We start from the raw sequence: 16,433 nt of genomic DNA, 5'->3' as shown, positions 1-16,433 counted from the left end.
GAGTGGAAGCTATAATGCAGCAAGTAAGCCTGGAAGAGCTCAAGGCTGCAGCTCTTGTCGTGGACTGGAAGATAGACAGTAGCAATGCAGAAAAGTTGCAGCCAGAAGACGAGTGAGTTGATGATACAAGTAGAGTTTCAGGGTGACATTCGGAGGATTTGGTTGTCGACCCCACAAACGAGGGTCTCGAAGCGGCGACGGCGGCGGCGACGGCGACGGGCTGGTGACACGCGAACAAGCGGAGTGGAGTGTCTCGCATTTAATTCTCCTCCTTCAATTTCTTGTACATATAGTGGCATCCGTCGCGTCTACATTCGTTTCTCTCTTCCGGGCCTTTGTTTTGTTCTTGTTGCCCATTGCACTTTCCGCTTGTATGATACTTTTGTAACGACAGCCATATTGCAGCCATGAATCCGACCTCGACGAAACCTACATATCTCAACTACCGCGGAGCGTCAAACACGACGGGCGTGCCTTCGGGCATCCGCACTGGCAGCCCTGCCTCGTCGACCTCGGCCCCAATGCTTAACAGGTTGTCTTCAGCCAATTCGAACATTCCTACCAACCCCTCTGGCAACAGCATCATCCTTTACGTACCCAATGTCGCATCGCCCGCGCTATCCCAACACCTCTCGATTCTTCTCTCTACTCATCGCATTGCTGCCGTACACTTGATTGGTCGTCGTGATGTTGTACTCAAGAACCTGCGCACCGAAATCTATACCCTGGCTGGAAGAATGAGGAGTGATGTCCAAGTTTCAATGTCCTTGACAGAAGGTGCAAAAAGCTTGGAGACGGCAGTCAGAGATATAGGTGCCAGGAGGCAGAAGGTGTTGGGTGCTCTGGTCTGCGAATGGGATGAAGTGCCAGAAGAGGAAGAGCAAGAGAAGGAGAAAGATGTCTTGACCATTGACACAGACGAGATCGAGGCCATCTGGAAGGTGAATTTGTTCTCGATCACCGTGCAATTGACACCCCAGCTAACATGCGGAACTAGGCATCCGTGCTCCCGTTACACGCTCTGCTCCGCAACCTTCTCCCTCTCTTCTCCAACACCACCACAGAGACCCCATCACACCCCTCGACCTTGCCTTTCATCTACCTCGACACTTCCACCCACCTCTCAACATTCGCAACCACATCCCGCGCCGCTTTCCTGTCCTCGCTGACTTCCTCTCCCGCTACCAAAAACATCACCATTGGCCCTGCCAGTGAATATCTCGTACCCGCCCCCGTTGTGTCAGATACACAAAGCATGAGAAGCCTGCAGATTGACACCGGCAACGGCGCATCCAGAAGCAACGGATATTCCGCCGACTCCCCTGAGACCAGCCCCCTCTTCGGCGCCGAGAGTCCGACAAAACTCTGGGCCAGTTGGGCTGCTCAGTATGAGTGATCGCAAAGCAGATAGCGAAGGTATGGCTGGTTCATGCCTTCTGAAAAGAAGGGATTGCACGAACAGAGTGCAGGAGAAAATGTTGCTTGATTGACAAACGCACGCAAGAAATCATTACTGTAGTGTTAAGTGTATATATTGTTTACTTGTTCTTGGGTCAGGAAAAGGAAGGAGGAAAAAGGATGTATTGTCTATATTTGCAGATCTGTAGAGTCTTTCCCGCTGATTGATACTCTTGTATTACAAAACGCTCTGCTTCTTTGCACGTTTCGAGTGTCTCTCCAATTTTGAGGACTCATAAGCATACGAATGGAGAGTTGCGTATATGGAGGTTGTATGTATGGCAATTCATGAGCTACGGGTACCAAGTTACAATCCTTCTTTCGCCAACATATCTGTCCAAAGTCAGTATGTTCAGATCTACCAAGTGTTTGACATCTTGAGGAATACTAACCAGCAATGTCCAAGTAGAAGGCAATGGCGTTGAAACTGTGATCAGAAGTGTTAGTTTTCCAGATACTCCAAGATGAACGAGAGAACATACTTTCTTTTATTTCCAGTCAGCTCCCACAGAAACCATCTTAGCCTATTCGTCCAGTTGATCATGTCCAAATGACTAACATCCTTCAACGTGCCTTTATAAGTTCCCCACTTGGAACTTGACACACTCACAAGCCCATCATTATCACCCTCTAGCTTCTGTATGATCCTGTGGCTCTGGCGAAACATGCTCCAGAATCTTGGGTTTACCGTGGCACCGTACGAGTAATAGGCAATACCCTCACGATCGGGTGTTTTGGGGTTAAAGTTCTCTTGCATGTATTTTTGGGTTAGTTGGCTGAAGGCACCGGTCTCGAAGCCGAAGAATTCGAGCATTTTGTAGAGTTTGGGGATATTGGTTGCTGTGTGCAGGATGCATTTGTCAGCGAATCAAATGCAACTTGGGAGGTGAGAGGAACGTACGTCCGATCCAGGAGAACATGACATCTGCGAATGAGGAGCCTTCACAAGACAGATTAGCATATGATGCGTAGCCATCAAATGTACGAGTCGATTGTACCTCGATGGGGTGTTGCAATTGTCGTCAATGAGAGCACCTTGACGTTTGGCGGTTTTAGTTGACTGATCATGTATCGAGAGTCCAGGCCGCTAAGGAGTATGTCTTGTCAGTCTTAATCAACGATCTGGTCATGTTGTAATTTACCCCTAGCAATGAGTCAGCAGAGAATCATGTTAAAGCTACATCTCAATCTGACCATGCTGTGTGCAATGATATTCACACTCTTTCCTTTCGCTTTGGCATGTATATCCTCACTCAACTTCTGAGCACGTGCTTCGATGGATCCAGATGGCGGTACAGTTGCGGTAATGACTTCGATGCCTTTCGCAGCTAGTGCCTCACGGATACCTCTCCAGTACTGTATGCCAGGCGCAACTGCTTTGGGCACAATGTTGAGTTCTTCGAATCCAAGGAGTCCATGAGCTAGAATGATTGGATTCTTGGGTGTGTCTTTCTCCTTCGTCAGGACTAAAGAATCACATGCTGAAGCACTTGTAACATACCATACTTGTCACGAAGGATTGCATATTGATCTTCTATGACCAAGTCACCGGCTTCCTCCTTGAGGCGAGGATCTTCAGCCTTTTCCTGTCGTATCACCGAAGCATGACTGAACTGCGCAAGTCTACTACTTGCTGAGGAAAACACAGGTCGATAGGTTGGACGACAAAGCTGCCTGGTTGACAGCCGGAGGCTCATTGCACAACTGATCAGTTTGGTGGATGGAAAAGGTAAACAGATGTGATAGGAAAGTGTAACCCCAGAAATCATATGACGTCAGAATCAATCACGAGCATCTTGGTCGAGCATGACTTGGTGCGCTTGACAAAAGTGCTTTGGAGACCATTCGGCGATCAAGCAGAAGTCAAGCGGTGAGAAAGGACTCTGATGTGACTGGCAGGTGTTTAATGTGCAGATGGTGGGTAGAGTGGTGTGAAGAGGCTCGTCAGATGAAGGTCAATCTATAATTCGAAAGAGGATATCTACAGCGAGGAAATGCAAAAGACAGGAGGAGGCAGAAGATGTGATTATAGGCGGGGACAACAGAGATCAGGCAGATCATGCGACGGGCTGCTCGGTTCTGTCAGGAACCTGGGGCTTGACATCGGTGACGGCGCGTAGCAGGTTCTCGATGACGGTGGGGCCCTCCTTGTCGCCAATGCTCTTGATCTCCTGCAGCTTCTCGTCTGTGTCCTTGGTGGCGTCCTTCTCGGCCTGCTCGTTGCCGCTGGTGTGCTATAGGCGAGGGGTCAGATTGCGCAGATGATACGAAGGCGTGTTCGGGACGGACCTGTGTTGAGAATTGCTTGAACTCTTCCTCCTTCTTGTTGCGGTACTCGTCGATTTCCTTCTGAGCCTCGGAGCGAGCGTCCTTTACACGCTTGGTGCGGTCTATTGCAGGAAGTGGTCAGATGGGAGGGTGGCTACAGGACATGGGTGGGCTAATTACACTCTCTAGCTGCGAAATGGTTAGTATATAGACAAAAATCAGAGAAAGTGACAGAGCTTGCCTTGCTGGACAATCTTCTGGGCCTCGCGCTCAGCCTGTGGGTGTAAGTAAGTAGGGGTATTGGTAGAGGTGGTTGACGGATTCAGCGTACGTCGAGCAGCGTTTGGATACCAGCCGAGTTTTGTGCAGACTGGGACAGACGTTAGCATGTGAATTGACGCTTTCAAGCAGCTTTTGATCAAGGCGACGTACCATGGTGAATTGTAGGTTATGTGACGACAACTTCTGGAGATGCAGTGGTTGCTGGCCGACAGGTGGATGTTGATGATAGCCGCCAAGTCGTGGGGCCCAAGCGCAGCTTCCATTCGAGAGTATGCGACTGAGATTCGCTCTTTCCTCCTGCAAAGCCCAAAACTTGGCTCGCCTTCGTCAATCCTGGATCGACCTCACCATGTCGACAAAAGCAAAGCTGACTCTGGCTGCCACGTCGCTCGGTGCTATCGGCATCATCGTCTTCGTCCACCACGGCCAGAAGGTTGAGAAAGCTGTCAGTCACTCCCTCTTCCCACCCTTACTTTGGTTTTCTTTTCTGACTCAATTCAGGCAATGCACGCAGGCGTCCTTCGCGACATGGAACAGCAAAGAATAAAGAGGGAGCGCCAACTCGACTTCGACATGCAAGCTCAACTGGAAAAGGAATACCGCAAGCTTCAAACCGTCTCCGACGGCCGCAATACCGAATAATCCCGCCTGTCTCGCTGCCAACTCACTCTCTCCACTCCAACCGCACTCCTGCTGCCATACATATGCCATAGCATTGAGCCTCGCCCTCAATCTCGGTATCACCTACCGGCTGCCACATTTAGGAAACTTGCGCATGCAGAAAAATATCTATGACCGGACCAAAACTCCAAGAGCTTGGTCGCCTCCTTCGGTTGACGCACTATGAGATACATGAAATGTCTGTTCGCCAACAAGACTCGGACCTTTGCGAAACCACCTGGAACTATAATCCTTGTTACGCTCAGCAGATCGACCGACCGAGGCTCGCCATGACTGATGTCTCGTGCGCCTGTAGCCATGAAAGTACACAACGATCTCGAGAAACGAACTAGTATTTAGGAGGAGGCCATATGAGTATCGGCTCTAAGGATACAAGTTGCAGACTTTAGCACAAAGAGGAATAGAGACGCGCTGTAGGCAAGGAGAACAATTCTCATTCATCATCAATTCATGGCACCAGCCCTGTCGTCCGCTTACTCCTTGTCGACGGCAAACTTCTTGAGGTCGTCTAGCGTTACCTTGTCCAGTGCTTTCTCGTTCGTGGCATTGAGGAAGATCCTGCTTGCAGTCAGCAATATAGTCATGAGCCAGATTGGTCTCAAAATACTTGGGAACAATCTTGTCACCCTCCTTGCCTCTGGCATCAAATGCCTCCTTCCAGCGAGATACGCAAAGACACCATTTGCAGCCTCCCTTGAGTCCAATCTGGCGGAGATCGTTTCCGCGATCGGCCGAGAACTTTAAGAACTCATCCGACACCTCTGCGGCAACAGAATGGTTGCCGGCATCCGAGGCGGGCACCTCACAGTACCCGTTCCTCAAATAGCCGGTCATGGGACTGGTCGAGTGGATAGCCAAAGGCTTCGACAGGACTGGGACTAGTGAGTGCTTGTATAGTGAAAACTGTTAGTGTAGTTTGACCTACCATTCAATGATCGCGACATTTTTCGTGTATGGTGTTGATTGTGAGTAGAACCAAATATGGCTGTGAATAGAGTTGCAAGACACAGAAGATAAACAAGTGTGGTATGCATATAAACAGAAAAGATGGTGGATTTGAAGCTACAAATACTTTGATGGATATCATCGTCATCGTTTGCGAACGCCAAGAGTGTCAAGCATTTGGAGTGGAGTCATGGTCCGAAAGCGACTCGCGTGAGGCGCCATGCCACAAGTGCAAGGATGGGGAAACGGCACACTTCGTCTTGCGCCTTCTCTTGCTGGGCTCGAAGATATTTCAGAGAAGTCATTTCTATCTCATCAAGCGTCACTGATGGAAAAATCGATTTGTACTCGTCCATCGTTGGTCAATTGCAGTTCGGCTTTCCGTTATGTCCGAGATATTATCTGGCAGGCAAAGAAGGACGGCAATGCAGAATCTTGCCGTGTGAGCCGATTCATCCACTGTTGAAGACAAAACTTCTTTAATAGCGACATCCAACATGCTTTCTTGATTCTATCGCCTCTAGATATACTGCTACACAAGACTCTGTCCACATTGACAGAATGACACGATCATTATCACCGTCGTCGTCGAACTCTCTGCCAAAGGAAAAATCGAGTGACGACATCGCGTCAACATCATCCCCACAACAACACCAACAACCACCACGAGATGTGGAAGCCGCAGAGATAGCCAAAGAAAAGGCAGAAGGTGATCCTTTTCTTGTAGGATGGGATCCAGGCGAGGAGAATTATCCAATGAACTGGTCATCTGGATACAAGGCCTTCATTACTTTCGTCCTCGGCATGCTCGCCTTGGCCGCCAGTCTTGGTTCATCTATCATTTCACCCGCCGAAGAACAAATTGCAGAATACACTGGCATTTCTGGAGAGGTCGCAGTCTTGGTCATTTCCCTTTACATCATCGGTTTTGCTGTAGGCCCTCTCATCTGGGCCCCCACGTCAGAAGTCTGGGGTCGTAGAATCAGTATGTTGCCCGCAATGGTCGCACTCGGTCTCTTCAGCATAGGCACCGCTGTTGGCAAGAACGCTCAGACTATTATGATCTGTCGTTTCTTCTCGGGCGTGTTTGGATCCGCTCCCGTTTCGAACGTCAGCGCCGCCCTCGGCGACATGTATTCTGCCAAACCACGCGGCACGGCTGTAACTTTCTACGCTGTAGCTGTGGTCGGCGGTCCTACAGTCGGACCAATTATTGGTAGTGCACTTACTGTCACCATTGGTTTCAGATGGCCGTCGTATATTCTCGCCATCTGGGTTTTCGCCGTCACCGTGCTCGGCTTCTTCTGCCTACCAGAGACATACTCTCCCGTCCTTTTGAAGAAAAAGGCGCAGCGTCTACGAAAGGAGACTGGCGATTCACGATGGCACCATCCTCACGAGGATGTCAAGCTGGATGTCAAATCAGTGGTTACGAAGCACCTGGCAAGACCTATTATCATGCTCACGACGGAACCGATGGTCACCTGTATTGCCTTCTATGCGTCGTTCGTGTATGGAATTCTGTACATGACCCTCGAGGTATTTCCTATCGTGTTCGAGCAGAACAGAGGGTGGCCTTTGATCACAAGCACACTGCCGTTCCTCTCCCTTTTCGTGGGTGTGCTTTTCGCTGTTCTGATCAATCTGGCCAACCAGCCGAGGTACGCTCGTGCCGTTGACGCCAATGGGGGCAGACCTGTAAGTTGAAATTTGCCTTATTGTCTATTCATTTCTCCGGCTACGCTACTTATAACATGCTCATTAGAACAATATGCTAATTACATCCCATCACAGGTACCAGAGGCCCGGCTGCTGCCGATGAGCATAGGCGGTGTTCTATTTACCATCGGCTTATTCTGGTTCGGCTGGACTTCTGATCCATCAATCCCGTGGCCCTCTTGCGTCGTTGCAGCGGCTTTCATAGGAGCAGGCTTCAACATCATTTTCCAGCAATGCATCAACTTCCTTGTGGATACGTATTTGCTTTACGCGGCGTCGGCAGTCTCGGCCAACACATTCCTGCGCAGCATTATCGCAGGAGGCCTTCCACTCGCTGCTAGGCCGATGTTCAACAATCTGGGGGTTGGACCAGCGATGAGCATCCTTGGTGGAGTCGCCGCATTAGCGTTGCCTGTGCCTTTTATCTTCATGAAGTATGGATTGAAGCTTAGGAAGATGTCAAAGTTCGCTCCAGTACACGAGGACTGAGGTGTTCTTTAGTTACTTGATTTTAATTATAGATTTATAGACCGGGAGTTTGAGTCCCATTGCTTGGTATATATCCAACTCCGAAAAAAAGCCTGAATTATTCTGACTCAACGACCTCCTACAAAACCCCGACATCAATACAACAACTCTTAGTACTTTTCTACACAAGAAGAATCTGGCATATTTGTTCCAAACTGTAGCATTAGCGGCATTATGTTCCTCCTATTGACTTCCAGGCGCGATGCGCTCGCAAGATTCAAAAGACAGCAACCCGACCATCAGCCATAGCTGCCTACAGTAAGAGCACTATTCTTCGATGTAAGAGAAAGTCTTATATTGGCAAGTAAAACTGATGAATGGTATAAGAAATCTATTCAGAAGCCATTTTCCAAATCTGCCACAATCCGCAAATTCTAAATCTGCCAACAGGAAAAGGAAAGTACAAGGAATCAGTAGTCTTTGAAGGAAAGAACACCTTCTCTGATAATAAAAACCCCATTATTCTCCAAGGTAACCCTTCATGTGTCTAAACGGAAGCCACGACTAAATGTAGGTATGGAGAGCGAATGGCACCTGCCATGTTCTGAGGACTAGGCATTGCGACATAGAAGTTCTGGAAAGTCTTGAGAAGCGCCTTTTTCTTGTTCTTGAGTGCTTTCTTGCTCAATGGCTGGATCTTTTGAACGTTCTTCTGCACACCTCTGGGCTGAGACGTGCTGCGTGATTTGCTCTTTGACCTCGATCGAGCTCGCCTTCTTGCTCGCTTCTGGGACGCTGACGTGCTGTGAGAACCACGACCTGTAGCTGCTGGTGCGGACGAGCCGCGAGAGGAGTGCGATGCTGATGGTGATAGTCTTCTGGCAGCAGAACTTGAAGCAGTGGTGGTAGCGGCTCCTGCAGCTGGAGGTGGAAGTACACCGCCGTCGCGATCGGCATCTTCTTCCTCGTCCATGTCTTCATCCTCTGCATCGTCATCATCATCATCATCTTTTTCTTCCTCCTCTTCTGCAGTCTCAGTTGTGTCTGCGATATGTCCATCCTCAGGGCTGTCGTGCAGATCCTCATCTCGGAGATCAGTGTTATCCTCGTCTCCCGGCTGAAGACGCGTGAGTGCTGGGATAGGTACATCACTGCCCGGAATCGGGTGCCTATGCATTTCTCCCAGAGCGGGCAAAGTGACGGGCCCGGGTCCAATTGGTGTCAATGCCGTCCAATGTACTGCATGTGTGTAGTTTGCAATATGAATCTGGCGTGCGCTATCGTTCTGTGGCTGACCTCTCACAGTTCTTTCCCATGTGATACCATCAGAACTGTGCAGAGGAGCGTACATGAAGATCTCGATGTCCAATGCGTCGGCGATCACTTGGGCCATATCAGAATCACCTGTACTCAGTGTCAGTGCGAACATAATCATACGGCTTGTTCAGAAACGTACCCATTCGCCGGTTGTTGATACGGTGCTCTAGTCTTGTATCATCACGGTCGAGGCTTCCAGCCTGCAAGAGCGTGTAAAGTCTGAGTCTTGACTGGCGTGCCGGATTTGTGGTGCCCTCCGAAGGATGCATAACTGCGTTCCAGAGATCGCGCACTCGGTCGTTGACGGGATATTGATCTGCGACACGTCTACCTGGTGCTCTTTCTCTTCCGATCCAGTTGAGTTGAACGGCGTTCCACATGCAACGATCTGCAGTTCCAGAGACGTTCACCTGGGTGAATCTTTGGGCTTGACCACCATCTGTGATTGTGATCTCCTTCTGGACCTTGAGCCTGGTATCTTCACCGAACAGATCGATTGTTTTGTTCGATCTTGTTTTCTTCATTCGCAAGTTCTTGTCGTCCTTTTTGCCGTCTTGCTTGTCATCCTTCTTGCCACCTTTCTTGCCAGCCTTCTTGTCGTCCTTTTTGCCGTCCTTCGATCCATCTTTGGTCGGTGATGTTCCAGTTTCTTTACCACTCTTCTTGCCATCCTTGGAAGAGGCAGTGGCGTCTTTGCTGCCGCTCTTGCCATCCTTTGACATGTCTTTGCCTTTTCCATCAGCCTTGAGGTCATCAAACGGACCGGTAGCATCGTCACTATCGTCACCACCGTCGTCCTTGGCTGCCTCAGTATCGCCTGGGGCCTTGATGTCGCCAAGAGCAGAAATGATATCCTTGATGGCTTCCTGCGGCAGTCCATACATGCGTTGTTTGCCTGACAACTCGTACATGAGTATAGACCTTTCCAGATTCCAGAGATCTCCTGAAGTGCTGAGGCCGTACTGTTGGCATTTCTGAACGAGGTCATCCCGAGCAGGTGCAGGGGCAACCGAACCATGACGATTGTAAAGGTCCATCAGCTCCCGAAGGTTGAGCCCGTGATTGGTCCACTGTTTTTCAAGACTTCTGGTCAACTTGGGGGATTCTCCTCTGGCTTCTGCTGCCGCTTTTGCCTTTCTGACGCGTTTGGATGGATGTTTTGCAAGACTCACGTCATGAGGGTGCTGAACTCTTCTTCTGGCCAGTTCCTCTCCAAACTCCCTCTCCAGTATCTTTACAATATCTCCGAGTAGCTTTGCTGATGCGTATTTTATACCACCTGGGAACTTTTTGGATTTCTACGTTCGCGCAAGTCAGCAACATTCCCGTTTGTAACGATGGCACTCTGTTGGAGGCTAGGGCATAGACTCTGCAGCTGTCATGATGCAGAAGTTCACCTGCAATGAACGGAGACACATACCTTCACATGGTTCTTTTCTGCGATCGGATCAATCTCCTCATTGTCTTTGATTTCCTTGTTCTTCTGTCGCTTTTCATGACGTGTCTGCTCGCTCTTGTGCTCTGGGATATCAAGCAGCGGAATGGGCGGTTTGCGTTTTGTATACTTGATGAGTTTTTCGTTGCCGAGTGTACGAATAGCCTCTTCTATCTCGTCAAGGCGGTCATCGCAGCGTTGACGCAGACGGGTCATGGAAGCCCAGTCCTCATTGGGCTCGTCTTCGTCTTCATCGTCGGGCTCATGGCCCTCGACGGGCTCGACGTTGAAGCGCAGGTCTTTGATACGGTCTCTGAGGTACGCCTCCATCTTTACTTTCCTCCCAGTCTTGGGCGAGAGTTTTGGTTTCTTGGGTCTTCTGGATCTTGGTGGAGAGCGGCTGTCTTCTTCTTCATCGTCGTCATCTTCTCCATCACCACGCTTTCTTTTGTCGCCGGTTGGTGAAGTAGCTGGTTTAGCAGGACTGGGAGATTTGGCTGGTTCGGTTGCAGTCTTCTTACTGCCATCCTTAGCAGGAGATACAGGCTTAGGTGGTGCTTTGCCGTCCTTGTCGACCTTCTTGACCTGCTTGGGAGGCATTGTTGAGAGGTTACTGGTAATGGATAGAGGTGTGTGTAATGTAAGCAGGAAAGGGGTGCAGAGTGTTAAACTGGAACAGATGGGCGTGGACAGAGAGTTGAAGAGACAGAGCTTTGGTTACCTGTGCATCTACCTTGTCAGGACAATAAGAATTGCAAGTTATTGCCCTTTTGTGAAATTGATCATGTCGATACCGGATCCGGCGACATAGTATTCTTTTGACGACAATAGCAAAAACTATCACTTTGCATTTCCGCAACCGGCGCTTCATTGTGTGATGAGAGTCTCAGCAGCTTGCTGATACACGAGACCAATTTCAGACATCGTCTCGATGTCAATGTCTCTTTGTGCAAGGCCGTTGAAAGCGTGCGTGAGGACGATGGATTTTGGCTTTGACGGAGAACATGGTATTAGTATCGCCATAGTGGTGTGAATTGAAAAACAGGCAGGATGGAACATAGCCGGTGAACAGAGATTTAGGTCTATGCAGTCAGCTGCTCAAGTGAAGACCTTTTTTGCGTGGCTGTCATTTCTTCTGCACCTGGCAATCATAATCGTGATGTCGATGGAGGGTGACCTTCGTGCAAGGTGTCCATCAACAATCACTACAAAAATTTTCGCATACTGCGGCATCCGATAGTCAAACCATTTCCAGTAGCTGTCCTTGAAGGAGGTCCCTGGTGCTAGTCGATCTTTCCTACGGTGTGTACGTATTGATTCTGAGTCATCAAGATGAATACTCAGTGCCCCATTTGAGAGTAGAAAAGAACACTGATACTTAATCTTCAGGTCGAAATCCGTCGTTGTATCACAGTCTTGATGATGTTAGTGTCAGCAAATATTGCTTATTGCTGACATTGAGCCTCAACTTGGCGCAAGTGGTTCATGCGCACGATCCAACACCAAAATATGATACAAAGACGTGTACTTCCCATTTCCATGGCGATCCTGCAATGTATAATCCAACTGTCCTGCATCATCTATTTTTAAAAAGATTGTTGCATACAACGGAATTACTGAGCCACAGACTATTGTTTGCTCTACATCGCTTTGCCACCCGCTCGAACATAGGTGAGGCCAGTGAGTGCGACTCGTTGAGAACTCATGGTAAAGATGACAGCTACGCGTTCAAACGGTAGGAGGCTTCCCCGAACTAGACCCATCACTATATCGTGCGCGGAGCACAGCACCCGTTGTGCAAAGCGGCAGAAGTATCCACCAGCGATCGTCATACAAAGGGGGAGGACTCCAGTTGGTGATGCAGAAGCGGAAATATGTAAGTGGCTGAGCACACGCGTTCCCCGGCAGACAACAAAACAAAGGACAAAAGAAACCATCGCAAGTCGGCCGCTCTTGAACGGTGCCTACTTTTTGTAAGCGGACCCCACTCATAAAGTGTTGTAGCCTGTAGGATCGGATGTGCGGTTCTGGATCTAGGAGGATTAAGGAGAGGGTGAATAATGTGCCGACTAGAGAGTTTGAGCAATGGCCACGGTTGCGGCGCAAGGGACAAAACGAACGGACGCCGCAGACTTGCATGAGCCAGACTTGACAACCGTGTGACCCTTTAAAGGCTTTTTTATGACGACAGGTGGCCTTGAATGCAAAGTGAAATGCTTTATACTTGCGGTCAACAAGGACGAAGGGAAACTGAATCTCACGATAGCCGTTGCAGTAATTGTAATACTGGTCGGTGTGCTTGTCATGGTATTCACATGATAGCTATCAGGTGGCCAGAAGATCGTCTTGATCTTCGCTGGGGACTCGCCCCGTGATGTCTGTGCTCTGAGACTTGCCTGTTCCTGGCACGCTAAGGAAACAAGCCTTTAATTCCCCTGGAACTGATTGGAACGGGCATCTGTGATGGAGCCAAACAGGACGTCGCAAGTACAGGAGAAAGGCTGCCGTGTCGTCAGACATGGTTTATTTTTCATGATGCTGACACACGCACGCCCTGCCACATGCACAGCACGGGCAGGTGCAGCGAAGACGGTGATGGTTCTGGCGCCAATCGCCTCGGCAGACGCTGCAACGCTCCTGCCTCAAGAAAACCGGCCGACTTGACATAAGTTACTAGGTAACCCCTGTGTCTGTCTGAGCCTTGGCCATTGACCAAAGAGTTTTATCTTGTCCTTGCTCCTGCTAAGACTGCTTCTCTTCCGTCTTACAACTCAATCCAACCTCTTTTACATCTCTCGCTGGTCAGATACACGCCGAGCTCTGGTCTCGTATTGCTGTGCAATTAAAGCTTCTCTACCAACATTCCTCTGCTGGACAAGTACCTTCATCTCTCTGAGCATTCCGTTTTCAGTCAACATTCCATTCGATTTACCTAGCAACAACATCCGAACCTAGCATTGCCAATCAAACAGCTTTCCATATAGCTATCCTGTGAATACTCCCAAGGTGTTCTCTGGTCATTGGCGGCCATCAAATCCGGTACCGGAACATTATCTCGACATACCTAGCACATCATGTTCTTCAAACACACAGTTGCCGTCTTGAGTGCGGTAGCCACTGCACTCGCTGCACCTCAGTAAGAAGACTCGAAATGAAACGATATGGATTTGAGCTGATCACATGATTGTAGCAGCAAGCGTGCCAATGGCTTCAACTGGGGCCACGAGGTCATGCGTGGAGTGAATATCGGTGGATGGCTGGTCCTCGAGCCGTAAGTCGAGCTTAGTCAAAGCCTCATAGCATCGTTCTAATATGTGTAGGTGGATCACTCCCTCAATCTTTCAGGCCTATCCCATGTCGCAAGGCATCGTCGATGAATACACCCTTGGCCAGAGCCTCGGCCAAGATGCTGCATACAATGTCTTGAAGCCTCACTGGGATTCCTGGGTGCAACTTGCCGATTTCCAGAAGATCGCAAACTCGGGTTTCAACGTCGTGCGTATTCCTATTGGTTACTGGGCATACGACAACGCCAACAGCCCTTACGTTTCCGGAGCAGCTCCCTACATGGATCAAGCCATTGAGTGGGCAAGACAGACTGGACTGAAGGTCATTGTTGATTTGCACGGTGCTCCTGGCTCTCAGAATGGCTTCGACAACTCTGGTCACCGTACAAACAACATCGACTTCCAGCAAGGAGACAACGTGCAGCGTACTCTGGCCGTCCTCCAGACTATCCAGAACAAGTACGCCGATTCCTCCTACGATGACGTTGTCGCTGGTATCGAGCTTCTCAACGAGCCTCTGTCCTCGGTCATGAATCTGGACGACCTCAAGCAATTCGAGCGCAATGGTTTCGGTCAGCAGCGCACCGTCTCTAAGTCTCGCGTGGTTGTTATCCAGGATGGATTCCAACCTCCTAGCTCTTACAACGGCTGGTTGACTCCCAGTGACGACAACTCTCAGAACGTCGCTCTTGACCACCATGAATATCAGGTCTTCACCGACGAACTTGTCGCCATGCAGCCTTGGCAGCACCGTCAATATGTCTGTAACAACGCCAAGCAATACTCAGGTGCCGACAAGTGGACTTTCGTTGGCGAGTGGTCGGCAGCTATGACTGATTGTGCCGCTGCTCTCAATGGCTACGGCATCGGTGCTCGCTACGACGGTACATACCCCGGCAGCAGCTACGTTGGTTCTTGTGCCAGCATCAACTACATCGATCAGTGGTCCCAGACTCTGAAGGATGATACCCGCGGATACATCGAGGCCCAAATGGAAGCATTCGAGGCCAACACCATTGGCTGGATCTTCTGGAACTTCAAGACCGAGGCATCGCCCGAGTGGGATGCATTCCGTCTGATCGACGCTGGCGTCTTCCCTCAACCTCTGACCAGCAGAAAATTCAGCCAGATCTGCTCTTCATGAAACGACTGCGTCGTTCAGAAACACTGGATCTGTGTATGACCGCTCAGAACAAAGGATGTATACCATCCCAAAACATATGCATACAAGCGCAGGAGCGAGACGACATGGTGTATGGTTGCCTGTTTCGTATTGTTGTCTTCCCTCGCTTCTTTCTTCTTCCTTGCTCGTTTAAGCATGCCTCAATACCCTTCTTGTGGTCTATTTTCTCCATACATTGCTGGTAGAAATAATCGTATTGCATAAATCCTTGACCATACACCTTGTTTCAGATGTGATCTTGATAATGTTGTGCCCGTGTTGATAACATCTGTGTTGTCGGGTGTCGACGTCCAGTGATGCTCCAGTGTCCCTTGAGTCGGACAATCAAGTCTTGAAGCCGTCCCAGAATGCAGCTTGTAAAATCTGAAGTAATACCATCTTGAGTGTTGAGCTTGGTTGAAACAGCGGTGATGGTTCATCTTGCCATCACCACTCGAAAGCACCAGGGACTTTACACCTTTCCAAATCCTCACCCTTGCTGTCAGGCTCTTCTCCATTTTCACTGGTGTCCTCAGTCACGACTCTCAACCCTGCACACTCTTTCCACACCTTCAGCTCCTGCGCATATAGATCCATAACGCAAGGATCACAGCTACTGCCACAACAATCTCCCGCTGGTGGCTTGACCGGCTTTGTGGGGGATGTTGCCGCAGCAAGGAGAGCACTCTCTCGCACTGGCGCCGGACGAGCTTTTAACAGTTTCGTGAGAGTTGGAGAGTGGGATTTTAGTGTTGCTGTTGAGATGGTCGGTTGTGATGGTGGTGGTACTGTCATTGTTTTCTTGACTTTTTCCTCGATAAGCCTCTAGGATTGCAAGATGTATTCTGCAGCAGTTCTTGGCGATTGTTTTAGAGTACGACAGGAAGAAGGTAAGACAGAGGACAGGCGAGACGTTTGATGCCGGTACGATGGGATAGAAAGACTGATTATATCTACTCGTGTATTTCTCTAAAGAGGTTGCTCTCGGCTACTGATTTCGGGTGTTATCGGATCATATGCTTCAGGGTTGACCCTGGCTTGACTCTTTAGACATGGGCATCTTTGTGCTGTACCGACTATGGCTCGTTGAATAGCTCGGGAACTTGGTAAATAGTATCTTTGAAGGTTTGGTCTTGTAGCTGACTTATAGATCAACGTGATTTATGCCGTATGGTTGATACAGCTGCACGTTATTGAATACTATGACTATACCATCTCCTTTGACAATGCGACCCAAATGCTGATTCTCTATGAGCTGGGAAGCAAACACATACCCAAATGCATCAAGGGGACCGAAAAACAGAACATGATTTCATCTGAAGAACTTCATTTTGCTAAAGTTACATAAAAGTGGTTGGGTTAGGGTACTTTCTAGAGAAGATGAACCAATTGTAATACTGCATAAAGAAAC

General features: G+C 49.3%; 9 protein-coding genes across 9 annotated transcripts; 4 read left to right on the top strand and 5 right to left on the bottom strand.

Moving 5' to 3' along the window:
- Nucleotides 1–407: 407 nt before the first annotated feature.
- Nucleotides 408–1,396, top strand: M437DRAFT_37648 (uncharacterized protein; the record flags this gene model as incomplete). The annotated part of the gene is made up of 2 exons (XM_041019677.1): nt 408–941; nt 998–1,396. 2 exons carry the CDS (start codon nt 408–410, stop codon nt 1,394–1,396), a joined length of 933 nt encoding a protein of 310 aa, XP_040884263.1.
- Nucleotides 1,397–1,765: 369 nt separating this feature from the next.
- M437DRAFT_61666 (alpha/beta-hydrolase) lies at nt 1,766–3,155 on the bottom strand (the record flags this gene model as incomplete). The annotated part of the gene is made up of 8 exons (XM_041023967.1): nt 1,766–1,791; nt 1,851–1,885; nt 1,941–2,298; nt 2,360–2,398; nt 2,457–2,545; nt 2,601–2,602; nt 2,653–2,924; nt 2,960–3,155. The coding sequence occupies 8 exons, from the start codon at nt 3,153–3,155 to the stop codon at nt 1,766–1,768; spliced, it is 1,017 nt and encodes a 338-aa protein (XP_040884262.1).
- Nucleotides 3,156–3,515: 360 nt separating this feature from the next.
- On the bottom strand, nt 3,516–4,359 carry M437DRAFT_71066 (V-type ATPase; the record flags this gene model as incomplete). Its single annotated transcript, XM_041025617.1, has 5 exons — nt 3,516–3,692; nt 3,748–3,848; nt 3,959–4,001; nt 4,058–4,096; nt 4,357–4,359. The coding sequence occupies 5 exons, from the start codon at nt 4,357–4,359 to the stop codon at nt 3,516–3,518; spliced, it is 363 nt and encodes a 120-aa protein (XP_040884261.1).
- M437DRAFT_36336 (uncharacterized protein) lies at nt 4,358–4,650 on the top strand (the record flags this gene model as incomplete). Its single annotated transcript, XM_041019425.1, has 2 exons — nt 4,358–4,453; nt 4,510–4,650. The coding sequence occupies 2 exons, from the start codon at nt 4,358–4,360 to the stop codon at nt 4,648–4,650; spliced, it is 237 nt and encodes a 78-aa protein (XP_040884260.1).
- A 512-nt stretch (nt 4,651–5,162) lies between these two features.
- On the bottom strand, nt 5,163–5,633 carry M437DRAFT_79890 (uncharacterized protein; the record flags this gene model as incomplete). The annotated part of the gene is made up of 3 exons (XM_041027253.1): nt 5,163–5,247; nt 5,297–5,561; nt 5,615–5,633. 3 exons carry the CDS (start codon nt 5,631–5,633, stop codon nt 5,163–5,165), a joined length of 369 nt encoding a protein of 122 aa, XP_040884259.1.
- A 562-nt stretch (nt 5,634–6,195) lies between these two features.
- M437DRAFT_38198 (MFS general substrate transporter) lies at nt 6,196–7,842 on the top strand (the record flags this gene model as incomplete). Its single annotated transcript, XM_041019789.1, has 2 exons — nt 6,196–7,332; nt 7,429–7,842. The coding sequence occupies 2 exons, from the start codon at nt 6,196–6,198 to the stop codon at nt 7,840–7,842; spliced, it is 1,551 nt and encodes a 516-aa protein (XP_040884258.1).
- A 526-nt stretch (nt 7,843–8,368) lies between these two features.
- Nucleotides 8,369–11,173, bottom strand: M437DRAFT_36784 (uncharacterized protein; the record flags this gene model as incomplete). The annotated part of the gene is made up of 3 exons (XM_041019509.1): nt 8,369–9,225; nt 9,278–10,436; nt 10,559–11,173. 3 exons carry the CDS (start codon nt 11,171–11,173, stop codon nt 8,369–8,371), a joined length of 2,631 nt encoding a protein of 876 aa, XP_040884257.1.
- A 2,474-nt stretch (nt 11,174–13,647) lies between these two features.
- On the top strand, nt 13,648–15,004 carry M437DRAFT_71061 (putative Exo-beta-1,3-glucanase; the record flags this gene model as incomplete). Its single annotated transcript, XM_041025616.1, has 3 exons — nt 13,648–13,709; nt 13,764–13,844; nt 13,894–15,004. The coding sequence occupies 3 exons, from the start codon at nt 13,648–13,650 to the stop codon at nt 15,002–15,004; spliced, it is 1,254 nt and encodes a 417-aa protein (XP_040884256.1).
- A 465-nt stretch (nt 15,005–15,469) lies between these two features.
- M437DRAFT_71060 (uncharacterized protein) lies at nt 15,470–15,817 on the bottom strand (the record flags this gene model as incomplete). The annotated part of the gene is made up of 1 exon (XM_041025615.1): nt 15,470–15,817. One exon carries the CDS (start codon nt 15,815–15,817, stop codon nt 15,470–15,472), a length of 348 nt encoding a protein of 115 aa, XP_040884255.1.
- Nucleotides 15,818–16,433: the final 616 nt, after the last annotated feature.

This window comes from Aureobasidium melanogenum (genome assembly GCF_000721775.1).
Source record: "Aureobasidium melanogenum CBS 110374 unplaced genomic scaffold scaffold_1, whole genome shotgun sequence".
In the NCBI taxonomy this organism is placed as follows: domain Eukaryota; kingdom Fungi; phylum Ascomycota; class Dothideomycetes; order Dothideales; family Saccotheciaceae; genus Aureobasidium; species Aureobasidium melanogenum.
Note: the sequence above shows the minus strand (reverse complement) of the source record. Positions and strands in the feature narration are given on the sequence as shown.